At 44.6% G+C, this 27,590-nt stretch overlaps 2 protein-coding genes and 1 long non-coding RNA gene across 3 annotated transcripts in view; all 3 read right to left on the bottom strand.

Moving 5' to 3' along the window:
• LOC138979952 (alpha-tocopherol transfer protein-like) overlaps positions 1 to 27,590 on the bottom strand; it is a 68,503-nt gene that overhangs the window by 21,546 nt on the left and 19,367 nt on the right. The window lies entirely within an intron of this gene.
• Positions 588 to 6,295, bottom strand: LOC138979951 (uncharacterized). Its single transcript, XR_011460187.1, has 3 exons — positions 6,160 to 6,295; positions 4,576 to 4,696; positions 588 to 3,733 (listed from the first exon to the last, which is right to left on the bottom strand). It is a non-coding gene; the product is annotated as an uncharacterized lncRNA (long non-coding RNA).
• Positions 12,872 to 27,262, bottom strand: LOC138979950 (uncharacterized). The gene is made up of 8 exons (XM_070352717.1): positions 27,177 to 27,262; positions 24,017 to 24,163; positions 21,998 to 22,647; positions 18,896 to 19,001; positions 17,951 to 18,127; positions 17,221 to 17,330; positions 14,047 to 14,155; positions 12,872 to 13,255 (listed from the first exon to the last, which is right to left on the bottom strand). The coding sequence occupies exons 1-8, from the start codon at positions 27,196 to 27,198 to the stop codon at positions 13,041 to 13,043; spliced, it is 1,536 nt and encodes a 511-aa protein (XP_070208818.1). The 5' UTR covers positions 27,199 to 27,262; the 3' UTR covers positions 12,872 to 13,040.

Below are 27,590 nucleotides of genomic sequence, written 5' to 3'. Positions count from 1 at the left end.
CGCACTTGGTCTTGTGCTTGCGTGTACACACGAAGGGGGTTAAGTCACTAGCAGGTCTGCACATAAGTTGACCTGGGAGATCGGAAAAATCTCCACTCTTAACCCACCAGGCGGCAGCGACCGGGATTCGAACTCACGACCTCCCGATTAGGAGGCCGACGTCTTACCACCACGCCACTGCGCCCGTCATTTTAATTGTCATTTAGTTATGTGCTCAAACTCTGCAGTTCGCGCTTTCGAAATCGTTATTATTTAAGGTTCCTGATGCTTTGTGTTGAGTGTAATCATGGCTGTTTCATCACTAATTATTCTGTTGGCAGTTTTAATAAACAGTTCAAAACGTGCAATAGATTTTGTGTATGAGTTGTGACAGAAAAAATGATAGATGCTTTCATCAGTGTTGTTCCCAAGTCAGAAATAAAAGGTCACTGTTTGCAAAATTTAAACATATCAATAGGAATGCCTTGTTGTAATGTTAACAGGCAGATGTAAGCAAAGTACATCACAGAAGAAAAACATATAACAGGATGTACATATACACACATTAACACATACAATGCAAACTGCGATAAGTCAACGAATGTGTATTTGTTCAACAGCTCATTTATTTGTCAAAAACAAGAATAAAATTATACACATACACCTTGATGTTTTAATGTGCGCACTTGTTCTTAAATCGCTTCCCTACACTTACCATATTGTTCGAGTCCAAAACCTACTATACTTTGTTCAGTAAGGGAGATTTGACAAAAGGGATGTTGTACAGAGTTGCGAGTGGGACCTCTCTGTAGAGGGTAACAAAAACGGGAAAAAAAGACAACTTACAAGTATGTACAAGAATAAAGTTCTTGCAAAGAATACACTTGCAAAAGGTCTATTGTTTTCAGGTAATGGCAGAAATGCACTCAATGCTGGATTGATCTGGGGCCCTACTACACTCTAAATGAACATGATGGGAATTGCACACACTCACTTATTTGAAACAGTTTGAGAACGGCATTCAAATGTTCTGTTTTGAGAGTTAGCTGCTGTGATCATCTTTTGTGTGCTGAATGAACTGAAAAAGTAAGCTGTTATGGGCTCTCAGTGTGTTCTGCATGATCTGTCAATGTTCTAAATGCAGAACGCTTTCAATAGTCTTGCCGACGTTCTTTCCAGAACAGCACAGTGAAAGTCTGCTAAGATCACAATAAATGCTCTATAGTTTACAGTACACTAATTGAGGTCTTTTTAAATCTCTGCCATGAAACAATTTGAGAACACAAAAAAGTAATTTGACCACTTGCAAGTGTACGGTTCAGATTACCAATGATCTGTTTGAAAGAAAAAATATCGTGTGCAGAATTATGGCACACATATTTTGGTAGTCTTACATTTCACCTAATCATTAACAACATAGAGATCCATATTTAGTATGTTTAAGTTATCTTTTATGTTGAAATCATTGTAAATGTTAGGGCAGAAATGATGTCATAAACACACAAGCTACACCAAGATACCTCAAATTGAAGAAGATTAATGAAGCACAGAAACAACAAATTTTAGTTAAAATTTCAATCAAATGTACACTATCAAGAAAACAATCGTAATTGAGTAGAATCAGAACCAGTGGCCTTTTGGAGAGAGTTACTAAGCCCTCTTCCAAGCATAACATTTTTGGCAAAATAAAGTCAAGACAGAAGAAAATAAATGGCATGCATTTACAATGCAACAGGATTTATTGGGGAACTAATTTACCCCAGAGAAGTGAAACAAATACAGATTAAAACAGAGAACAGTTCTTTGAAATTATTTTGATGTACATGATTGCATAGATTAACTGTGTTGTTTGCAATGTTGATCAATGCCACACACAAATTGACCACTTACAGAATTCATGTACATACATATCACAAACTGGGAAGGAGCGTGATTGACAGTTTGAACTGTGCATGGTATTACAAATTACAATGCTATATTTACTCTGTCATTAGAACTCAGTATTAGAAGCAAAACATAAAACAAATGTCATCGATTTCAAGACACGACTGACAACTTTTAAAGCAAAATGATATAAAATGATTTGAAATTTTCAATGAGAAATAAATGATGACATTATTGTAACCTATTAAAAAAGCTTAATTGTTTTCTATTTATCCTCCAGAATTAGCTTCCCATCAATTGAACATGAATAACAACAACAGGCACTTGTATTGTGGAGAGGAAGTCTTATTATAATACCTTACAACCACTCATCTCAAAAGGTTATGAGTGCAGTCACTGGAGGGTAGTCACATGCTTTGTGCGCCCTTCAATTACTGCATGCACTCAAAATATTACATTTCGTTTTCACCAGTATCGCTATAACATTAACAGCGATCGTTCAGCGATTACTAACTCACAGTACAAAAGAGGGTTTGAATGGGAGATAATGGGCAATGCAGAACTCTTGAATAGATTAGTGACGATCCAAGTGATCAGGCTTGTGTCAGACTGCTTTAATTAGTCTGAGATAGAACACCTGATTGCATTTTCTGCTCAGCTCTGTTCCGGTCATTGCAGAGGTATCTGGCGTCCAAATATTTAGAGTGTACGAGGCACACTTTTGTCGGTCAACATAAAATGTTTAGTGCGTGAACTTTTTACTCTATGAAATAAGCCAAACACGCATACATTTGTAGTGGATTTGACCAAATTTGTTCATAGTACCGGACCTTGCATAATAACACAAACCAGGCCTCGGTCGAGTCTCAAGTGAAATTCTCCTTTATCCGATACTGACAACGATTTTCAAAACACATACTTGATATTCTTTAGTTTAGCTGCCGAGATTGAACCAGTACACATCTGTCATGGGTGATTTTACATACACACATACTCTTTAGTTTAGCTGCCGAGATTGAACCAGTACCACCCAATGATTGCTTTCTGCTTCTTGCCATTCACACAGTGTCAGTCTGGCTGGTTCACCATCCATTCTTGCGTTAAAAAGGGTAAATCCAAAAACAAAGAAACTGCCAGCGTTTTACCACGAAGGGCCATATCAGGGCGGTGCTGCTTTGACATATAACATGCGCCACACGCAAGACAGAAGTCGCAGAACAGGCTTCATGTCTCACCCAGTCACATTATTCTGATTATTCTGACACCGGACCAACCAGTCGTAGCACTAACCCCATAATGCCAGACGACAGGCGGAGCAGCCACTAGATTGCCAATTTTAAAGTCTTAGGTATGACCCGGCCGGGGTTCGAACCCACGACCTCCCGATCACGGGGCGGACGCCTTACCACTAGGCCAACCGTACCGGTCAGAGCTCAGTGACAAGAAGAAAAAAGAGTTGGTGAAATCAAAGGTGTTCAATGAGCAAAAACATACAGAAGGAAGGCTGTTCTCTTAAAACGTTTTATGTTAATGTAAATCCAATAACAAACGTTCCAACAACCTACCTTTCTTGTTTTTTGATTTTAAAAAGGGTAAGCCTGCCCACAATCAAGTTGCGCATTAGAACAAGCAGGCAGCTTCATGGCTGCAGCAACCCTTACTTCATTAGAATGTTTTCTTTGTAAGTGTCTGATGAGCACACTTTGAAATTGGCCACAATATAGGCAAGGTCGTTTCGGTTTCTTGGAAGAAATGTTTGGCAGTCCGTCTGAGGCAGGTGGCAGTCCATTTGAGGCAGGTGGCAGCTCATCTGAGGCAGGTGGCAGTCCGTTTGAGGCAGGTGGCAGTACATCGTGTTTGTCTGGTATTTCTGAAAAAAAAACAAAATATGCAAAAAATCCTATTACAAAGTTTTCAAAGATCAAAGCAGCTCTACCCAAGAAAAAAATGAAAACTGAACAACGCTTCTTGAAGAATAACCATGTGATCATATTAGGCATAACCAAAACCAATATCAACGATTATGAAAAGTGATCGCTTCCTGGAAATAAAAGCCCAGGTTCAGATCTTTATGTTCACAACAAAAAGGAGCATGGTAAAAATTTCAAAATGGGGGAATGCAGCAGCTTAACTGAACATTTAGTAACTTTTGCCTGGTCTTTGCAAGACTGGTGAATAACGTGTTTCACAAATATACAATTTCCCTGGAAACCATGGACTCCCAGCATTTTCCTTAGAAACAAATGAAGCTGCATAAGGCAGAGATGCGTGTGTGTGTGTGTGTGTGTGTGTATGTGTGTGTGTATGTGTGTGTGTGTGTGTGTGTGTTTGTGTGTGTGTGTGTGTGCATGCATGTGTCAGACATGAGGTGAGGAAGCTTTTGAGACCATGTTGCCAGTTTTGGTGAATGCTATTTTTAATTGCTGTCCAGTGTTGTTTTCAAAATTGATGTTTTTTACATTTAGTCAAATTTTGACTTAATGTTTTAACAAAGATGGGAAAATGTAGAGCATGTACAATTCTGTCCACACGAAACTGTTTTCTTGATAGTACACTAGTTGATTGCAACTGCATATGCAAATGTCCTGAACTATAGTCTATAGACAAGTCTTGCTTCTGGCTCAGGAAAGCTGAATTTTAGGTAAATTGGCAAATCATGAAAGGTTGCAGTCATAGAGTCACTACTTCTCAGTTTCTTTCACGGACTTTTACCTTGGCATGTTTTCTTCCTTTTTGCAGGTGGTGACAGCATTGAGTAGTAGTACATGTAGCTTGAAAAAGGTGTGCCATCAGAATCAGAATCACTCTCCGGATCGTAACTGTAGTCTTCATCCTAAAACAAAATATTCACAGTTAAGTTATAGTGATGTCTCTGGCAAGGCGGAACATGCCATCATGTGAAACTCTTTTTTTTATTTTTTATCTAAACATCACAAATGAAAGCTCAAAACGTATTTGTCAGTAGATCTGGAAATCTGGTCATAGGTCCTTTTGAGTAAAACTAAAAGTACTTGGAGGAAGGAGAAAAAATTATCACATTCACACTATTTGACTTGTAATGCGTGTGTGTTAAAGCCCCAGTCCGTCCCAAATGGTTTACAGAACGATTCAAATCTTTTCATGAAAAAGCAGTTCTAACCTTATCGAACACACTTGCAATAGCATTTAGTGAATAGCATTAAATGACACAGTTTTTTTGTTTAGCTCGAGTAAACCACACACCTGTTTTCGTGGTTAATCTAACCCCTGAGCCATCGTGAACCCATGTGATCTACTTTCCCTTTTTTTCTCACAATTTAGTAGTCAGTCCTTGATTTCAATGCGACTCGCTGTATCTGCCATGGCTCGTTATCTAAAACGCAACAAATGGCTGCGAGTCACACGAAGTGAATGGTGTCGGCTGACCGTTCAAAGAAACTGGCGACATGCTGAACATTCGTCTGCTACGAGAAACACGTTTTGCAGGACACGCTTCAGGGCTAGTTTTTAAACTTTAAAATCTTCGAGTTTTACTGATTTTGTCTTAATGAAAAAAGAATTATTTAAGAATATTTGTGTAACAAGCTGTCAATTTATTAGTATAAGTTAGGTCTAGCGCCAAAACGAGCCATCCCATTGTCTGATCAGACAATCCGGCTGGCCACGCAAAAATAAATTCGTTCATAAGTGCTCGCTCTTTTCGGAGGGCACCTACGATGTTCTCAAGTGGTGAGTGTTGAAATGCAAGGGTGTTTGTACTGTGTGTAAAAGCCTGACAGTGTCTGTGATGGTTTACGGGAAGCTGCGTGTGCCTTTAAATTCAACAGGGGACCTAGGTTGATCAAATGTCGTCCTAAAGCTCTAATCATGCAATACTTTTCTTATTTTCAGTCGCCCTAAGGTTTGGTGCTTCTATTTAAATCTCAAATTGCTTAACTTTGTCATAGAGTGAGACTGCAAGTCGCCCACTCGGCCACTATGGTCCCATTAATAGTCGTGTTCAATGTGCTTTTGACACAGATCATCATAATGGTCCCGACTCTCCTCAATTATGCGCTTATCTTGTGTCTTTTCTGGATTACACAGATACTGAAGTAAAATGCAAAAAATCCTTAAAATGTGACCCTCCACCACGAAATGAGTCACATGTCACCTCGCGCGGTTCTGCACTAGGCTTAATATAAGTCCAGGGAGTGTCTGGTAACAGTTTGTGGGTCACCTTAATCACAGGCTTATAAAGTTAAAAAGTCATCCGGAGAGTCAAATTCAGGAAGTAGGTAACCCGTGAGTTAGTTCAAATCGCGAGGCTTTTCGTACCTGTCATCTCCAGATGAGGCTGGTTTTATCGGTACATCTCCAAATGAGGCTGGTGGTAGCGGTACATCTCCAGATGAGGCTGGTGGTAGCGGTACATCTCCAGATGAGGCTGGTGGTAGCGGTACATCTCCAGATGAGGCTGATGAGAAATAAATCAGGTCATCTTTTTACTGACACAAACTTTGAAAGGAATTCCTGTTCACGAACCGCCTTTTTCTTTGTTGTTGTTTTTACATGATGGAAATTGAGCTTTCCACGCTTTGAACAGATCAATACAACTGATCTCGTTTCGTCACTTCATACGAGACTCGCCACGTCATGTCACAAAAGTAGAAACTCAAGAAGTTTAAGAATTCGAAAATTTTTAATTAAATTTTGATTTAATATAATATACTTACCCAATTCTTATGAATGCATTGACTTTAGTCCCACATGCTAGATGTCGAAAAACCTCTCAAATTACCTGCCCTTAGTAGGGTGGTAACCAAGCTAAAAGCGACGCCATAGCCGTTGCTATGGCCTGACCTTGCTCGGTTACCCATAACACCCTGCGCACCACGTGAGCGCTAGCATCCGTAATGTTCATTCGAGACTATTAGTCAAACAAACCCCCAAGGACATAATCCAGCGGGGACGGATGGGAGGGTATTAACTATAAGAATTGGGTAAGTATATTATATTAAATCAAAATTTAATTAAAAATTTTCGATTTAATCACATATTCTTACTCCAATTCTTATGAATGCAGATTCCTCCTAAAGGCGGAGGGAACTTACTTATGTCCTTGCAAGCACCTGCCCTGCAGCCACCAAAGCCGGCAAAGCACTGGAGCCCTCCAGTCGCGTGCAAGAGATGTCACGAAGGTAGAAGTTGATGAATACATCGTCTGACTTCCAGTAAGCTGTCTGCAAGACATCGCTTAATCGCCCTGAACGTAAGACGGCCACAGAGGACGCCCAGGCCCTGGCCTCATGTACTCGAGCTGATGTCAGAGGAAGGACTGAACGCCCCCCCCTCTCCTGAGAGAGCCACCACTCATAAGCTCGTCTAATGAGGGTCGCCACCCATCTTGTAAGGGTCAATTTCGATATGTCCCTGTCATATTTCGTGTTCAATGAAATGAACAAAAGTTTTTGGCTTTTGGCCCTAACCAACTGAGTGCGAGCCAAGTAAGACTTCAAGGCCCTAACTGGACAGTTAGCTAAGTCTGGATCGTGCGAAGCTAAGATAGTCCCAAGCGGGGGGACTCGGACCACGGGCGGGGATTGGCCTGGCTTTTGATTTTTCGCGAGAAAACCAGGCCGGAAATGAAGCGACATTGAACCATCGCGCTCAAACGCGATGTCTTCCGACAAACCCGACAAGGCATGTATCTCACTGCCTCGCCGAGCAGTAGCCAGAAGAAGCAGAAAAACCGTCTTGCGTGTTAAATCAGTCAGGCTAGCAGCCTGCAAAGGCTCAAACGCCGCAGAACGCAAATATTCTAAAACCAAAAATAAGTCCCATGCCGGGACAGAGGTCCGTCTCTGCGCTTCCTGGAGAGCGGCCCCTTTGATCACACTAGCAATCACTCCGTTAACGTTAATCAATCTGCCTATCTGTCTCAGAGTAGCAGATATAGCAGAACGTCGGACTCTCAAAGCAGAGGCCGAACTGCCCTGAGCAGACAAAAAAGAAAGATGATTTGCCACCTGTAAGGAGCGCGGGGCCACGGCATTGACCCCCGTCTCCCTACACCACTTGGCCCAGGCGGCCCAATGGCAAGCATACACAGACGCAGTCGAGGACCTATGCGCCTTAAAAACCAAATCCAGCGTAGAGTCTGAAGCGCCAGATTTCCGCAGTTCCGACCTCACAGTCTCCAAACGTGTAGGCGCAGGGCCTGCGGGTCTCTGTGCGGGATGCCTGTTCTTGGCTGAACGAGCTCTCCCCGCACCAGATTTAGAGGGATCGGAACCCCTTTTGCCAGCAACAGCAGATCTGGAAACCACTGCTGGGAAGGCCACCAGGGGGCTACCAGCAGCAGGAGCTCCGGACGATCCAGCTCGGCCTTCCTCACCACTCTGCTGAGTAGAGGAAAGGGAGGATATGCGTAGGCCTGAAGGCCGCTCCACGAGATCTCCAACGCATTGCTTGCCCAAGCTTCCGTGTCCGGAAAGGGGGACACGAAAATGGGAAGTCTCTTTGAAAATCTCGTTGCAAATAGATCGACCATGGGTTTCTCCACCTGTGCCCACAGGCGCTGGAGCGCCCCGTGAGTGATCGTCCATTCGGTGTGCAACACCTGAGAGGACCTGCTGAGCGCATCCGCCAGAGCGTTGAGCTTGCCCGGCAGGAACTCTGCTGAGATCATGATCCGATGCGAGTGGCACCACACCAGAACCTCGCATGCCCTGTCTGACAGGGAAAACGACCGAGCTCCTCCCTGCTTGTTGATGTAGGCAGCGACAGTTGTATTGTCCGTGTGCAACCGGACATGTCTGCCGCCCACCAGAGGGAGAAACGCAAGCAAACCGAGGGAAACAGCCTCCAACTCCAGGCGATTGATATGCCAGAGACGCTGGGCCTGAGTCCAAAGACCGGAGGCCGCCTGGCCCCCGATGTGGGCCCCCCACCCAGCCATAGACGCATCCGTAAACAGATCTATGTCCGGAGGGGGCAGAGAGATGGGGACCCCCTGAGAGATCCAGTCTAGGTCCAGCCACCGAGCCGTCGCGTGACTGAACCATCCCTGTGTGGAGACGATTTTGTCCCAATCTTGCGAAGCCGGCTCCCAGAGAGAGCTGAGCGCAGCCTGGAAAGGCCTCTTGTACACCCTCCCTAAGGGAACCAGAGTTGCCATAGATTCCATTTGGCCCAGAATCGAGGTAAGGACCCTCACCGAAGCCTGCTGGCTGCCAGCCACGGCCGAAATGAGAGCATGAAGCTTCTGAATCCTCTCCTGCGTAGGCCGGACCGTCCAAGCGACAGTGTCGAACGCCATACCGAGGTAAACAAACCTCTGCGAGGGAGTCAATTCCGACTTCGCTTGGTTCACAGAGAACCCCAGGCTCAGAGCCCGGTTCAACACTACCTGAGTGTTCAAGAGGCACACTGATTGACTCTGACTCAGAATCAACCAGTCGTCGAGGTACGTCCGTAGACGAATACCTCTTTGCCTGATCAGCGCGGCCAACTGTCTGATCACCAAAGTGAAAACCCACGGGGCCAGGGACAGCCCGAAGGGCAGAGCCCTGAATTGAAAGATCCGATGACCCCAGCGGAACCGGAGCCACTTTCTGTCCACTTGATACATAAGGATATGAAAGTAGGCGTCCGTCAAATCCACCGAAGTCACCCAATCTCCCCGGCGCAGGGCCTCCCTGACCGAAGCTGGCGTTTCCATACGAAACTTGATCTTCCGCAGAAACTTGTTCAAGACCGAAAGATCGAGAACAGGCCTCCAGCGGCCCGACGCCTTGGGCACAACAAACAGGCGTCCGTAAAACCCCGGCGAGGAGTGATCCACAATCTCCTCTATAGCCTCTTTGGCCAAAAGAGACCTGATCTCTGTCTCTATGGCCGCTCTGGCCTCCAGGCTGGCCGGAAAACGAAAGGGAGGAGGAACCCTGGTCAAGGGAGCCTTTTCCCCCTCCCACAACAGGCGGAATCCCGATCGCACCACCCGCAAAATCCATTGGCTGTGCACTAACGCCTGCCACATGGAAATGGCCCTGGTGGGGCCCCCCGCCACCACAAAAGTGGGGGGAACAGGGGTGATGTGATCGGGAGAGCCTCATTGGGGGGAGGGCTTTCGAGCCCCCCCCCTCCCCTTCCCGAACGAGGGTTTCTTAGGATAAGGAGCACCCTTGGCTGGTGCGCCCTTATCTCCCTGTTCCTTAGGACGAGAGGCGTTGTGCTGCTTCTTGTTCCAGGCAGGCTTAGAAGAAGACTGAGATTTCTTTGGGATTTTAAACGAAATCCCAACGAGATGTCTGTCTTTAGCCTCCTGCACTTCCCGCTGCCTTGCATCCAGGGCTACTCTACCCAGGAGAGAGCCCTCAACAAAAGGCGAGGAACGAAGCGAGTCCACAGTGGACTGCTGGGAAAAACCTGCTTGAGACAGCAGCAAATCACGTCGTGAAAAGACAGCATGAGCATACAGCCTCGCTGAAATGCTCATCCTCTCAGAATTCACCATCCCCAAAGCAGCAAGCAGTGTGGAGATATCACTGGCTGAGGCGTCTTCCCTGAGTCTAAACGGCTCCAAAGAGCCAGCCACAGCTCGAGTAAGAGCTCGGAGCAAAGACTCTGCCATAGAAGCCAATTCCAGATCAAGACGCCCAATCTCCTCCAGAGAAGAGAGAGAAGCGTCCGAGAACGAGACCCCTTCCTTAGCAGAAGGTTGCTTTGGCAACAAGGCAAGCAACTCCGGCGGAATTGGCAAAGTTGCCCTCGGCAAAGCAAAAGTCTGAACAAAGTTCCTAGACTTCACATTCCAGTCCAGCTTTTTCTGCACTAACGGCGAAAAAGCAGTGGCCTGCGCGTTTGACGCTAGCCATGGATCGGCTGAAGCAGGCGCTGTATCATGAGCATGCAACAAAGGGAAAGGAGTTGGCGACAGACCGCTGCCCTGAGGGGCCGGACGAGCCAAAAGTTGCGACATGTGATAAGCCACGGCAGGTGATTCCACAAAACGAAACGATTGTGAACTCTCCTGCGAAGGCCGAAAATCATTCGCCGCGGATGGTGGAAAAGAGACATCCTGTCCTGAATCCACCACCCCCTCCGGAAAGTAACGAGCTGCCACACAAGCCGCTCTTCTCATGGCTTGCCTAAATCCAAAAGGCAAGACTACACACTCCTCATCTTCCACAGAAGAATCCGAATCCCCAGCCTGTACAGTATCACTGTACACAGGAGGGGAGACAGGAGCAGCAAAAGCGTGACCCGATCCCGCTTGCCACCCACCATCCCCCCCCTGCCCCACTGGGGTAGAAGGGTAGACAGTAGGCACAGAGGCCCGCCAAGAAGGCGGGGGGAGGGGGCCAGCCAACAAAGCCGCGCCAGGCCCATTGTCGGTAGACCGCTGACCGGGCGCTTGGCCCCAACAGTCAAAACCGGTCTGGCCAGTTTGAGCTACCCCGCCCGCTGCATGCGGTGGGAGTTGGCTCGTAGCTGTAGCAAGCGAACCCTGCGAGGGGTAAGACTGAGTGAGAGGCGAGACCGTGAAAGGCCGCCCCCACCCGTCAACCTGCTGTAGTCCCGATGCCCCACCACCCCACCACCCCTGCTGGGGAGAGGGGCGGCTGCTAGCAGTGGACAATAGCGGCACTGACTGAGACGCCAGTCCAACAGCGGACACCCGATCATGCCCGGCGGGCGAGAAAGGGTGAGCCGCTACACCAGCCCCCACCCAGTCCCGCCCAGTGGGTGGGAAAGAGTGAGACGCTGACACAGCCCCCTGCCCCCAGTGGGGCAAGGTGGGACCAAGCCCAGGCTGTGACTTACCATGCCCCCTCTCTCCCTCTCCCACCCGGGGAGAGAGCTGACTTCCCACTGCAGTGTTGCTAAAAGCAAGCTGAGCGGGAAGAAAAAGAGAGGAAGCAGACCCCCTCTCCTTACGGAGAGAGTGTTCGAGCGCAACCGCAGCACTACCAGAGGCAGAGAGGGAAGGCCCGAACTGGTCAGGTGCACCAAGCAAGTGCGCAGAAGAAATGGCCGCCCGGCCACCCCCCCCATCCGCGGGAGTCGCCATAGTCGACGACGACGACGACCCCAGCCGAGCCAGGGAGGAAGGATCCCCTACCGCCGGAGGCAGAGGAGGGACCCCAGAGCGAGACGCAAACTGTTGAGAAATAAAATCAAACAATTCGGACTTCAACGAGCCCAGGGCTGAAGGCCCCGGCTCCTCACCCCTATCAGGGGACGCGAGCTGTGAGCGAACGGAACCCGTCCTCGGAGGGATAGGAACATCAAACGAAGTGCTATTTGACGGATCTTCTACCCGCATAATAGGCAAATCCACGCTCTTGGCTTTACTCTTAGCTTTAGCTTTCTTAACTGGGCTAAGAGCCTTGTCACCTTCCAGTCTCGCACTCAGTTTAGCTTTGTTGTCGGCCATTTTAAGACCGGCGAAAACAGTCACCCAGAACAAAATTATCTGCGTGCGTGTTCAAAACAAAGCTATCAACATTTACATTCCAAACGTAAAAAGGAAAGATCTCACCAAAAGGTAGACGGACAGGTAGACCCCCAAGAACCGGCTAGTCTCACGGACGAGCAGGCATGTGAAGGCCAAAAGTGAGAGCGAAATTCGGACACGTCCACCGTGTGTTGTCGAAAGTCGAGAATGAACATTACGGATGCTAGCGCTCACGTGGTGCGCAGGGTGTTATGGGTAACCGAGCAAGGTCAGGCCATAGCAACGGCTATGGCGTCGCTTTTAGCTTGGTTACCACCCTACTAAGGGCAGGTAATTTGAGAGGTTTTTCGACATCTAGCATGTGGGACTAAAGTCAATGCATTCATAAGAATTGGAGTAAGAATATGTGATTAAATGTAAGGCGGCCTTCTGTCATTTTCAAGGGTACCAATTTGAAGCCAATATTTATTAACCAACATGAACCGTAGCCTACCGTACAGTCTAACAGTGTGAAATGTGAATGAGGGTCGCATCAGCAACTTTAGCCTATTCATTTCACCCTCCGGATGGACGGTCTTATCAGACACTGATTTAGTGATAAACACGTAGTATCGATGCAGGCACACTCATTTTCGCAAACAAGCAGTTGCTTCATAAAATAGGTACTTAACAATTGTGCAGCAAGCTGGTTTTAAAAGTGCATGCATGTTCTGCTGTGCAGTGACTTGAATGAGAAGCATTTAACAAGGGTAAAAGATCAAATACGGTGATGCCACACGCTGAAGAATAACATACCTGGAGTCCTGAGCTGCTGCTGAAGGACAGTAAGGTCGGTGGGAAGCTGGACATTGTTGGGAGACGTAAGACGAGACACAGACTGCGCTGGCAACATCATTGCTTGAGGTGCCAAGGCAACGGGGTGCCAACCAGCCATCGAGAAAACCAGACTTTGCTGACTTGTTGTAACCATGCCTGTCAAACAAGTACAATGTATATCACAATGGGCACAAGTCTGTTTTATGTGGGAAAAAGTATAGCCAGTGTTGTTGCCAGCCTAAGAAGACAATAGGTCATTTGGACCTCCCTAAAAAAAAAACAATAAGTCCAAATGTCCTGGCTTTAAAAAAACAATAGGTCCAAATTACCATGCCGTAGTATTATATTGATGAAATTTCCGCTGTTTGCGCCGTTTTCGATAATTAGGTACACCGGCTGGAACGGGTATTTCCGTAAACGCAGCCTCGAGTGTCAATGACGACAAACACAGAGTCAATGACGACAAACACAGAGTCGGCACCGAGTGCATTTTTCACTCGTAGCAAACATGAGCATTTCGATCGGGGTTTGTTTTCCGACTTTGCAACTCCCATTCCATTCATTGCAGACCTTGTCCGCCTTGTACGAATATGTATCGGTCAGTTGACCACCAAAACGTAAAAACTATCGGTCCATCGACCGGACAAGGCTAGGTCCAATGCGTCAAATCAGAAAGGAATGCGTCAGAGACCGAAGACCAAGGCCTGGCAAGAACACTGTATAGCATGTTAAATTCTTTACACAAGAAACTGTTTCCTTGATAGTACAATAAATGATTGCAACTTGACTAGGAAATGTCCTGAACTATAGACCAAGTTGTGGTTTCTGGCTCAGGAGAGTTGAATCTTAAGTAAATTGGTCATCCATGAGTTAAGTAAATTGGTCATCCATGAGTTGTCGCAGTGAGTGAGTTACTACTTCTCACAGTTTCTTTCATTGACTTTTACCTTGGCAAGTTTTCTTCCTTTGTGCAGGTGGTGACAGCATAGGGTAATCGCAGGAAGAAGGTGTGCTATCAGAATCAAAATCACTCTCCGGACGGTATAAGTCTTCATCCTAAAACAAAATATTCACAGTTAAGTTAATGTGATGTCTCTTGCAAGGCGGAGCATAGAATCATGTGGAACTTTTATTTAAACATCACAATGTAAACCCCAAAGAGTATGCGTAAGTAGATCGGAATATCGAGTCAAAGGTCCTTTTCAGTAAAAGGACTTGGAGAAAGTATGAACACATTCACACCATTTTTGACATTATCATATATATACTGTTCAAAAAAAGAAACGCATAGCTTGTAATATTTGGTTAATTTAGTTATATGGCTACAAGGATATCCACCAAACTGCAGAAAATGTTTATCTGGTCGTCGACCTTTCGTCCATTGCCACAAGTGAGCTCTGCACGTGACGCATGCGTTATCAGTGGCTACAATGTCAAAATTGCTCATTTGGCATGACCACTCGTCATGCTTCAGTGTAATCTCGTGAAACTCGGGGAATATTGAGCTCTCACCATGTCTTCCAAAACCCATAAAAGCGGATTGTTCGCCACAAAGAAATCAGACGACAATTCAGCGACGAAAGATGGCCCGATTGAGCAGAGAAGACCGCCAAATTGCATTGGGTCGTTTACAAGCAGGCCAAAGTCAAAGTGCAATCGCCAGGCACTTCCACGTGTCCCAGGGCACCATCAGTAGACTGTGGGTCAGGTTTCAAGCCACTGGCTCCGTTGCTGACTTGCCACGAGCGGGAAGACCAAGGGCGACAACTGCTGCTCAGGACCGTTTCATACGGCTCCGCCACCTCCGGAATCGTTTCCTGTCGGCCTCATCTTCTGTCCAGGCTCTCCCCGGGCCACACCGATTATCGGACCAGACCGTGCAGTACCGCCTGCATAAAGCTGGTTTGAGAGCTCGCAGACCTCACAGAGGAGCTGTCCTCACCCGCCGCCATCGCCAGAACCGAGTGCAGTGGGGCAACCAGCACCTTCGCTGGACCGTCCGGAATCACTGGAGACACGTGTGGTTCAGCGACGAGTCCTACTTCCTGCTCCAGCGACATGATGGTCGGAGGAGGGTCTACCGGAGAGTAAACGAACGTTACGCGCCCAACTGTGTGGATGAGGCACCCATTCATGGTGGTGGAGGCGTCATGGTGTGGGGGCGATCAATACCGCTGGAAGGAGCACCCTGGTGCACGTCCAAGGGCGCATAACTGCCCAGCGATACGTGGAGGAAATTCTGCGCCCACACGCCCTTCCTCTTCTGGCTGACCAGGATGCCATATTCCAGCAGGACAACGCTCGCCCGCACACAGCACGACTCACCACCCAGTTCCTCACCGACCACCATGTCCAGGTGCTTCCCTGGCCATCCATGTCGCCAGACATAAACCCGATAGAACACCTCTGGGATGAATTGGACAGACGTGTGCGCAGGCAAGAAGAAGCGCCAGCAAATCACCGCGATCTATTGCAGGCACTTCAGGAGGAGTGGGACACCATCCCACAGCAAGATATCCGGCATCTGATCCAGTCCATGCCCAGAAGGTGCCGGGCAGTTGTTGCTGCTCAAGGCAGTCACACCCCCTACTGACTTGACAGCCTCGGCACCCAATCGTATTGATTGACTGATTGATTTGAAGATGCAAATGAACTGTGTGTGCATTCAACTGTGTCCATACCAAAATTCAAACAAATAATCTAAATATTGGATTTTCTGTTATTTTTTTCGAAAAATAAAACAAATTTGGCAAGTAGCAACTATGCGTTTCTTTTTTTGAACAGTATATATAATATGCGTGTGTGTCAAATTCCACAGGGGAGCTAGGTCGAACATATGTCATCCTAAAGCTCCAATTCAGCAATTGTACAATACTTTCAATGTATTTTCTTTCGCCCTAAGGTTTGGTGCTTCCTTTCAAATCTCAAATGTCATTTTAGTGACAACCCAGATCCAATTCACCAAATGTCGCCCTAAAGCTCCCATTATACAATACTTTTGATTAGGGCGACCAAAAATATAACATATATTGTGCTAAATCCTACAGGGGAGCTAGGTCGACCAAATGTCGTCCTAAAGCTCCAATTGTACAATACTTTCAACTTATATTCTGTCGCCCTAAGGTTTGGTGATTCTTTTCAAATCTCAAATTTCATTTTTACTGACAACCCAGATCACATTGCCTATCAAGCAGACATACAAGCTAATGTCGACACATGCTTCCAGACAAATTTGCAATAACAATAGAACCTTTTCCCATAATACCATGGCAGCTTAGTACACCTGCCTTTCCTTGAGTCTCCACAATCATCATTCTGATTATTCTGAGACTATGATGCATGCTGGGTGTGTTTCTGCGGGTTGCATTGACCCGAGTTGGACATTGGCGTCAGGATCAAGTCCAAGCATGATTTTAAGGGCATATGTACTCAGAATACTGAATAGACCTCAGTTTAAAATCTCATCCCAAAGAGTAGTGAGACACCGCCCTCCATGTGGGGTCAAGTTAACAGCAGTGTACAACTCAGACAGTCACTTATCCAAGTACTGCCTAGGCTCGGCATTGCTTAACTTTGTCATTGAGTGAGACTGCAAGCCGCCCACTCGGCCACTATGGTCCAATAAATATTCGTGTTAAAATAAATGTGATGCTTTTGACACAGATCATCATAATGGTCCTGACTTGCCTCATTTATGTGCTTATCTTGTGTGTTTTTCTGGATTACACAGGTACCGTAGTTAATGTCCAACTATCCTAAAAATTAACAGTTTCTTGGTGGTGAATGCAAGTACGTGTAAGAATGTTGTGCCTTTTACATACTTTCTTTTTATTCTAAATTCAACCAATATACATGTGTATGTGTTAAAGCTTACAGGGGAGTTAAGTCGACCAAATGTCGCCCTAAAGATCCCATTATACACTACTTTCCACTTAGGATGACCATAGTATTTGTGCTTCCATTGGACTGACAATAATTACCCCCGGGGGGGGGGGGGGGGGGGGGGGGTGTGGCGGGGCCCAATTCCCATTTCCTGTGAAAAGTTAAAAAAGTCATCCGGAGAGTCAAATTCAGGAAGTAGGTAACCCGTGAGTTAGTTCAAATCGCAAGGCTTTTCGTACCTGTTCATCTCCAGAAGAGGCTGGTTTTATCGGTACATCTCCAGATGAGGCTGGTGGTAGCGGTACATCTCCAGATGAGGCTGGTGGTAGCGGTACATCTCCAGATGAGGCTGATGAAAAAAAATCAGGTCATCTTTTTACTGACACATACTTTGAAAGGAATTCCTGTTCCCGAACCGCCTTTTTCTTTGGCCCAGCTGAGGATCCACCTCTTTGTTGTTGTTTTTGCCTGATGGAAATTGAGCTTTCCACGCTTTGAACAGATCAATACAACTGATCTCGTTTCTTCACTTCATACAAAACTCGGTCACGTCATGTCACAAAAGTAGAAACTCAAGAAGTTTAAGAATTGTAAGGCGGCCTTCTGTCATTTTCAAGGGTACCAATTTGAAGCCAATATTTATCAACCAACATGAACCGTAGCCTACCGTACAGTCTGACAGTGTGAAATATGAATGGGGGTCGCATCAGCAACTTTAGCCTATTCATTTCACCCTCCGGAAGGACGGTCTAATCAGTCACTGATTTAGTGATAAACACGTAGTATTGATGCAGGCACACTCATTTTCGCAAACAAGCAGTTGCTTCATAAAATAGGTACTTAACAATTGTGCAGCGAGCTGGTTTTAAAAGTTCATGCATGTTCTGCAGTGCAGTGACTTGAATGAGAAGCATTTAACAAGGGTAAAAGATCAAATACGGTGATGCCACACGCTGAAGAATAACATACCTGTAGTCCTGAGCTGCTGCTGAAGGACAGTAAGGTCGGTGGGAAGCTGGACATTGTTGGGAGACGTAAGACGAGACACAGACTGCGCTGGCAACATCATTGCTTGAGGTGCCAAGGCAACGGGGTGCCAACCAGCCATCGAGAAAACCAGACTTTGCTGACTTGTTGTAACCATGCCTGTCAAACAAGTACAATGTACATATCACAATGGGCACAAGTCTTTTTTATGTGGGAAAAAGTATAGCCAGTGTTGTTGCCAGCCTAAGAAAACAATAGGTCATTTGGACCTCCCTAAAAAAAACCAATAAGTCCAAATGTCCTGACTTTAAAAAAACAATAGGTCCAAATTACCATGCCGTAATATTATATTGATGAAATTTCCGCTGTTTGCGCCGTTTTCGATAATTAGGTACACCGGCTGGAACGGGTATTTCCGTAAACGCAGCCTCGAGTGTCAAAGACGACAAACACAGAGTCAATGACGACAAACACAGAGTCGGCACCGAGTGCATTTTTCACTCGTAGCAAACATGAGCATTTCGATCGGGGTTTGTTTTCCGACTTTGCAACTCCCATTCCATTCATTGCAGACCTTGTCCGCCTTGTACGAATATGTATCGGTCAGTTGACCACCAAAACGTAAAAACTATCGGTCCATCGACCGGACAAGGCTAGGTCCAATGCGTCAAATCAGAAAGGAATGCGTCACAGACAAAAGACCGAGGCCTGGCAACAACACCGTATAGCATGTTAAATTCTTTACACAAGAAACTGTTTCCTTGATAGTACAATAATTGATTGCAACTCGACTAGGAAATGTCCTGAACTATAGACCAAGTTGTGGTTTCTGGCTCAGGAAAGCTGAATTTTAAGTAAATTGGTCAACCATGAATTGTCGCAGTCAGTGAGTTACTACTTCTCACAGTTTCTTTCATTGACTTTTACCTTGGCAAGTTTTCTTCCTTTGTGCAGGTGGTGACAGCATAGGGTAATCGCAGGAAGAAGGTGTGCTATCAGAATCAAAATCACTCTCCTGACAGTAGTCTTCATCCTAAAACAAAATATTCACAGTTAAGTTAATGTGATGTCTCTTGCAAGGCGGAGCATAGAATCATGTGGAACTTTTATTTAAACTAAAACATCACAATTTAAACCCCAAAAGGTATTTGTAAGTAGATCGGAATATCGGGTCAATTTTTGAAAAAGGACTTGGAGAAAGTATGATCACATTCACACCATTTTTGACATATATATATACATGCGTGTGTGTTAAATCCCACAGGGGAGCTAGGTCGATCGACCAAATGTCATCCTAAAGCTCCTATTGTACAATACTTTCAACGTATTTTCTTTCGCCCTAAGGTTTGGTACTTCCTTTCAAATCTCAAAAAAGTGTTGTTGTCTGATGTTGATGTCGTGTACCAAAAAGAAATAAAAACGTGTATAAAAAAAAAAAACTGAAAAAATAAAATTCTCAAAAAAGTAATATGTCATTTTTTTTTAGTAACAACCCAGATCCAATTCGCCAAATGTCGCCCTAACGCTCCCATTATACAATACTTTTGATTAGGGCGACCAAAATTATAACATATATATATATATATATATATATGCATGTGTGTTAAATCCCACAGGGGAGCTAGGTCGACCAAATGTCATCCTAAAGCTCCTATTGTACAATACTTTCACATATTTTTTTCGCCCTAAGGTTTGGTGCTTCCTTTCAAATCTAAAAAAAAGTGTTGCTGTCTGATGTTGATGTCGTGTACCAAGAAGAAACAAGAAGAGCAAACGCTCGATCGAGTCACTTTCGCAGTTCTGAATATTATATGAGGCATCAGATGGACAGGAAGAAATTGCTATTCACAACACAATGAGTCACGTTCACATAAAATTTGAGCCCGGTCACTTTTATAGTTTCCGAGAAAAGCCCAACGTTAAGTTGTGTGTTGCCGAACAGAAAAGGCTAGTTATCTCCCTTGTTTTTCTGATAACGTTCGTAAAAGGCTACAGATGTAAATACTTTGATGTAAAGAATAATCCTACAAAGTTTCAATCACATCCGATGAACTTTGTCAAAGATATAAAATGTCTAATTTTTCCTTTGACGCTGACCTGTGACCTTGAAAAAGGTCAAAGGTCAACGAAACCATCGTTAAAGTGTAGAGGTCATTGGAGGTCACGACTAAACAAAATATGAGCCCGATCGCTTTGATAGTTTCCGAGAAAAGTCCAACGTTAAGGTGGTGTCTACGGACGGCCGGCCGGACGGCCGGCCGGACAGACTAACACTGACCGATTACATAGAGTCACTTTTTCTCAAGTGACTCAATAAAAACGTGTATAAAAAAAAAATCTCAAAAAAGTAAAATGTCATTTTAGTAACAACCCAGATCCAATTCGCCAAATGTCGCCCTAAAGCTCCCATTATACAATACTTTTGATTAGGGCAACCAAAATTATAACATATATATATATATATTGTGTTAAATCCTATAGGGGAGTTAGGTCAACCAAATGTCGTCCTAAAGGTAAAGCTCCAATTGTACAATACTTTCAACTTATATTTTGTCGCCCTAAGGTTTGGTGATTCTTTTAAAATCTCAAATTTCATTTTACTGACAACCCAGATCCCATTCTCTATCAAGCAGACATACAAGCTTATGTCGACACATGCTTCCAGACAAATTTGCAATAACAATAGAATCATTTCCCATAATACTATGGCAGCTTAGCACACCTGCCTTTCGTTGAGTCTCCACAATCATCATTTTGATTATTCTGAGACTATGATGCATGCTGGGTGTGTTTCTGCAGGTTGCATTGACCCGAGTTGGACATTGGCGTCAGGATCAAGTCCAAGCTTGATTTTGAGTGCATATATGTACTCAGAATACTGAATAGACCTCCCTTTAAAATCTCATCCCAAAGAGTAGTGAGACACCGCCCTCCATGAGGGGTCAAGTTAACAGCAGTGTACAACTCAGACAGTCACTTATCCAAGTACTTGGCTAGGCTCGGCATTGCTTAACTTTGTCATTGAGTGAGACTGCAAGCAGCCCACTCGGCCACTATGGTCCAATAAATATTCGTGTTAAAATAAATGTGATGCTTTTGACACAGATCATCATAATGGTCCTGACTTGCCTCAATTATGTGCTTATCTTGTGTGTTTTTCTGGATTACACAGGTACTGTAGTTAATGTCCAACTATCCTAAAAATTAACAGTTTCTTGGTAGTGAATGCGAGTACGTGTAAGAATGTTGTGACTTTTACATACTTTCTTTTTATTCTAAATTCAACCAATCTATATATGTACGTGTGTGTGTGTTAAAGCCAAATGTTGCCCTAAAGCTCCCATTATACAAAACATTCCACTTAGGCATAGGGCGACCGACAAGTATGGGTTATATGAAGTCTTATATCGCGCGCGTATCTCCAGACTCGGACTCAAGGCGCCGTGTGAGATGGATTTTTTTACACAATACATCACGCATTCACATCGACCAGCAGATCGCAGCCATTTCGGCGCATATCCTACTGTTCACGGCCTATTATTCAAAGTCACACGGGTATTTTGGTGGACATTTTTTTAATCTATGGCTATACAATTTTGCCAGGAAAGACCCTTTTGTCAATCGTGGGATCTTTAACGTGCACACCCCAATGTAGTGTACACGAAGGGACCTCGGTTTTTCGTCTCATCCGAAAGACTAGCACTTGAACCCACCACCTAGGTTAGGAAAGGGGGGAGAAAATTGCTAACGCCCCGACACAGGGTCGAACTCACTTCCGAGCGCAAGTGCGTTACCACTCGGCCACCCATTGGTGCCTTTTCTCCAATTTCATTAGACTGACAACATCGACCTAGAGGTGGCTAAATCCCATTTCCTGGAAAGTTTAAAAAATAAAAGCGGTCAATTTTCGTCCTGATATGGCTCTGCGTAGTCGGCTGGACGTTAAGCAACAAATAAACAAACAAAAACGGTCAATTTCATAATGGAGGTAACCCGTGAGTAAGTTCAAAATCACAATGCTTTTCGTACCTGTTCATCTCCAAATGAGGCTGGTGGTATCGGTACATTTCCAGATGAGGCTTTTGGTAGCGGTACATCTCCAGATGAGGCTGGTGGTATCAGTACATCTCCAGATAAGGCTGGTGATAGCGGTACATCTCCAGATGAGGCTGGTGGTATCGGTACATTTCCAGATAAGACTGGTGATAGCGGTACATCTCCAGATGAGGCTGATGATAGCGGTACATCTCCAGATGAGGCTGGTGATAGCGGTACATCTCCAGATGAGGCTGGTGGTATCGGTACATTTCCAGATAAGGCTGGTGATAGCGGTACATCTCCAGATGAGGTTGGTGGTATCAGTACATCTCCAGATAAGGCTGGTGATAGCGGTACATCTCCAGATGAGGCTGGTGATACTGGTACATGTCCAGATAAGACTGGTGAAACTGGTACATATCCAGATAAGGCTGGTGATACTGGTAAATCTCCAGATGAGGCTGGTGATGGCGGTACATCTCCAGATGAGGCTGGTGATACTGGTACATCTCCAGATAAGGCTTGTGATACTAGTACATCTCCAGACGAGGCTGGCAATACTTGTACATCTCCAAATGAGGCTGGCAATACTGGTACATCTCCAGATGAGGCCTGAGGTACCAGTACATCTCCAGATGAGGCTGATAAAAAACAAATCATATCTTTTAACTGACAGAAGCATGTGTTGCATATATATATATATTGTAATACAGACCTTGGGACCTCAATTTTGCCATGGAGTTTAACAAAAAAAAAGCTACGTGCATTTTCAGAAAAATGAGAGTACTCCACATAACTTTTAATCATTCATTTCAAACATGCTGCACACACCGTCATTGATAAAAAAAAAAGATGGAAATCTTTGTTGATTTTTTCTTTAAGAGAAGACCTAATGTCATTAGACATCTGTTTCATCATTGCTGTAGCCTTCTTGCAGGAACACTTAGACTTCTGCGCGATGTTTAAGACAGGAAACACACTTTTGACAGCTTGTAAAATCACATCTGCTGTGCTCAATGACAAATTCATTTTCACTATCAGCTCGGATAACATCGCTTTGGCATGTACTGCACCCTGTTCCTCGGGTAGATCTTTTGCAAAAGACAAAGTCTGTGATGCTCCTCATGCTGGCAGCGGCTTTTCTTGGTGTTGTCAATTTCAGGATCCCTATGAGTCTAGCTTTGACATGCAGTGTCTATCGATGTCAAACTTGGAAAACATACGTTGAAAGGAATTCCTGTTCCCGAACAGCCTTTTTCTTTGCTCCTGCTGAGGATCCACCTCTTTGTTGTTGTTTTTGCATGATAAAAATTGAGCTTTCCACGCTTTGAGCTGATCAACGCAACTGATCTCGTTTAGTCACTTCATACGAGATTCAAAATGGCCATAGTAACAGGTTGTTTTTTTACACTAACTGAGTGAACCGAAAGTAGAAACTCAAGAAGTCTAGGAATTATTTCTCTTTTTTTCCACAGACCGTATCAATCGTAATTTAGAAAATCAAGAGTACAAAATATGGCAAAATCTTACGGGTTCCCTTTTCTGTACTATAAATAGCAATAAAATGATCACAAGATCAAGAAGGGGCATTTACAGGCTTCATGGCCTATCTAATACTAATGTACATTTGAAACTTAGTCAGGTATAGATTACATTCAAAAAGCAGAGGGGTGGACTTTTTCTTGGGTTCCTACCATTGTAAGTTTTTGTTAAAACTTTAAACAATTAAAGTAAAGGTTAATGTATTGGCAAAACAAAGACGAGAACCGAAAAATGCCACACTATGAAAATAAGTATGATAAAATGAAGTCGCAGTAACACTAAGCTTTCAGTTTTATGGGAAAAGTATATATTTCACGACGTTACAAAAACATATTGAACGGAATTGCCACCACCAAGGAATATGATAGCCATGCCTTCAACCCTATTCAACGAAGAGGAAATCTGTATCTGTCAAGTCAATGCTGGTGTCTTGATTACCGCTTTACTGCTTTAAAGAAATGTGCCAACCTTGTGTTTTTTCTTCTGTGACTCGACGGCCTCCAGCTCCTCTTGCAGTACCACAACTCGTTTGGACAGCTGCTAGTTGCGGAATGACAGACTGTCGACCTCCTGCTGGTACTTTCTGTTCCATTGTTCCTTCTCTTTCAGGTGCTCCTATACAACAGGCACAAGAACCAATTGTATTTATGGTCAGTTGACAAAGCCATCTACTTTCAGTACATTTGACACTTTTCAACAATTTAGTCTTATGGTATGAATATTCTTCAAATGGCAAACAATTTTCTAATTACATTCAAAGTTATTCTTATAATTATCATATGTTAAAAGGCTTTTCTGGTTAATGTTAATTGTAATTCAATCAAGTTTGCGTTTTAATGAAACAGATCCTGTGATTGGTCAGAATGCCCCAACTCATTAAAAATTACCGGTCATTAAATAGAGCTTAAACAATGACCACGAGTTGATTAGTGGAAAATAAACCACGAGTGGGTATTTGCAGCCTCTTGGTAATTCACGAGTGTGCGGAGCAGGTTGTTAATGAATTTTTTAGCTAGTGGCTATCGACAATTAGTCACCGGTAATTTGTAATGAGTTGGGACATTCTGACCAATCACAGGATCTGTTTCATTAAAACGCAAACTTGATTGTATTACAATTGTCGATAACCACTCGCTAAAAAATCCATTAACAACCTGCTGGCGAGGCGTATTGATACAGCCTCAACTAGTCTCGGTTAGCTTTGAGGGTCATTTTACAAGTAGGAAATATGAAGGCCAACGAAATACCGAGACCATAAGGTATGCGAAGTGATGACGTTGAGTACGTGACGTAAGTTAATGCATGAATTCTTCCGGACTACGTCAGTCAATTCCAAAGATCGCTTTTGTGATGAAAAGAATTTGTTTTAGAGTTTGCTGTCCAGAAACCCGTCAAAAAAGAAGGGAAAATGTGTGTGAAAGAAAACAAAACAGGAGCAGAGTGATACGATAGGAATACAGAGACATTTCTTGGGACTTGACCCTTGCAGGTAGGTGGACTGAAAGTAGTGTGTGAACAGAACAGAACCAATTCTGTCTGTTTACAACCGCATGAAAGCAGGAAAGAGATTGTCGTCAGATTCAATTACAATAACATTAACATGCTTCCATTTGAAACTTCTCGGTCTTCATCGTGGATTGACGCCCTCCCAAAGTCTAATTGAAGCCCTCCGTCGCTTCGCTCCGTCGGGCTTCAATTAGCTTTTGTCGGGCGTCAATCCCCGATGAAGACTTCGAAGTTTCAAATGGAAGCATGTTAATCACTTAATGTGTAACTGAACAGGTGGGGGCCTCATCAGATCAAAAAGCTGTGTCTGGCAAGAACCGTAGTGAAGGCATTACATCCGCATCAAAGCGACGAAGGAAAGTGTCCATTCTAGCTCTGCCCTCTAAAGTCAAACAGCAGTAAGTCCACTCATAATAAAGCCAAAATGAAGTATTGCCAGTCATAATTATGATAATATGACTGGCAATACTTCATTTTGGCTTTGATTTTTGTTTGTATGTTTGCTTAACGCCCAGCCGACCACGAAGGGCCATATCAGGGCGGTGCTGCTTTGACATATAACGTGCGCCACACACAAGACAGAAGTTGCAGCACAGGCTTCATGTCTCACCCAGTCACATTATTCTGACACCGGACCAACCAGGCCTAGCACTAACCCCATAATGCCAGACGCCAGGCGGAGCAGCCACTAGATTGCCAATTTTAAAGTCTTAGGTATGACCCGGCCGAGGTTCGAACCCACGACCTCCCGATCACGGGGCGGACGCCTTACCACTAGGCCAACCGTGCCGGTTTTTGGCTTTGAAGGGCAGGCTAAAGGTAGTCACTTTGATTAACTGGAAATAATTCATGCAAGTTTTTGTCTTAGCTTTTCTTACCTGAATTATTGCGTAAAGCCATGGGGACCACTCATCCTCCTACCTCTGGTGTAATGAGGGTAGTAGTCCATTTTTGCCGCAAGTACCTGGATAAAAAAAAGCATACACAATAAAATATTTTGTGTTGCCTCAACGTGCATGTCCACCCCCCCCCCCTCCCCCATGTGACCATCTTATCAAGTTGCAGATATTGCTAGTGGTCAGTGTGTTCCCAACACAAATGTGACAAAGGGGTGCTGGTTTTTGTTTTATTAGGTTGAACTTGAAGAATTTTGTAGTAATGAATGTTTTTTGTTCACATCAATTTTGACTCGGTTTAAAGACTTTCATCTGGAATGTTCATAGATCAACCCATAAAAGTTTATCAAATTCCCTTACCAATAAATACACTTTAATTTTCCATGACCAGTGGCTGAACTTCTGTAACACTGACATTCAATTACAATAACATTAACATGCTTCCATTTGAAACTTCTCGGTCTTCATCGTGGATTGACGCCCTCCCAAAGTCTATAGTAATTGAAGCCCTCCGTCGCTTCGCTCTGTCGGGCTTCAATTAGCTTTTGTCGGGCGTCAGTCCCCGATGAAGACTTCGAAGTTTCAAATGGAAGCATGTTAATCACTTAATGTGTAACTGAACAGGTGGGGGCCTCATCAGATCAAAAAGCTGTGTCTGGCAAGAACCGTAGTGAAGGCATTACATCCGCATCAAAGCGACGAAGGAAAGTGTCCATTCTAGCTCTGCCCTCCAAAGTCAAACAGCAGTAAGTCCACTCATAATAAAGCCAAAATGAAGTATTGCCAGTCATAATTATGATAATATGACTGGCAATACTTCATTTTGGCTTTGATTTTTGTTTGTTTGTTTGCTTAACGCCCAGCCGACCACGAAGGGCCATATCAAGGCGGTGCTGCTTTGACATATAACGTGCGCCACACACAAGACAGAAGTCGCAGCACAGGCTTCATGTCTCACCCTGTCACATTATTCTGACACCGGACCAACCAGGCTTAGCACTAACCCCATAATGCCAGACGCCAGGCGGAGCAGCCACTAGATTACCAATTTTAAAGTCTTAGGTATGACCCGGCCGGGGTTCGAACCCACGACCTCCCGATCACGGGGCGGACGCCTTACCACTAGGCCAACCGTGCCGGTTTTTGGCTTTGAAGGGCAGGCTAAAGGTAGTCACTTTGATTAACTGGAAATAATTCATGCAAGTTTTTGTCTTAGCTTTTCTTACCTGAATTATTGCGTAAAGCCATGAGGACCACTCATCCTCCTACCTCTGGTGTAATGAGGGTAGTAGTCCATTTTTGCCGCAAGTATCTGGATAAAAAAAAGCATACACAAAAAAATATTTTGTGTTGCCTCAACGTGCATGTCCACCCCCCCCCCCCCCCCCCCCCCCCCATGTGACCATCTTATCAAGTTGCAGATATTGCTAGTGGTCAGTGTGTTCCCAACACAAATGTGACAAAGGGGTGCTGGTTTTTGTTTTATTAGGTTGAACTTGAAGAATTTTGTAGTAATGAATGTTTTTGTTCACATCAATTTTGACTCGGTTTAAAGACTTTCATCTGGAATGTTCATAGATCAACCCATAAAAGTTTATCAAATTCCCTTACCAATAAATACACTTTAATTTTCCATGACC

The sequence above is a fragment of the Littorina saxatilis genome, linkage group LG11 (genome assembly GCF_037325665.1).
Source record: "Littorina saxatilis isolate snail1 linkage group LG11, US_GU_Lsax_2.0, whole genome shotgun sequence".
Lineage (NCBI taxonomy): Eukaryota > Metazoa > Mollusca > Gastropoda > Littorinimorpha > Littorinidae > Littorina > Littorina saxatilis.
Note: the sequence above shows the minus strand (reverse complement) of the source record. Positions and strands in the feature narration are given on the sequence as shown.

Excerpts from the sequence above, each read along its gene's own strand:
- LOC138979950 (XM_070352717.1), bottom strand. The coding sequence starts at position 27,198 with ATGGCTTTACGCAATAATTCAG. Across the intron at positions 18,128-18,895 it reads AAGGAAGAAAACTTGCCAAG|GCATGGTTACAACAAGTCAG; the intron begins GTAAAAGTCAAT and ends CTTGTTTGACAG. Across the intron at positions 14,156-17,220 it reads CCTCTTCTGGAGATGAACAG|GATGAAGACTTATACCGTCC; the intron begins GTACGAAAAGCC and ends ATTTTGTTTTAG.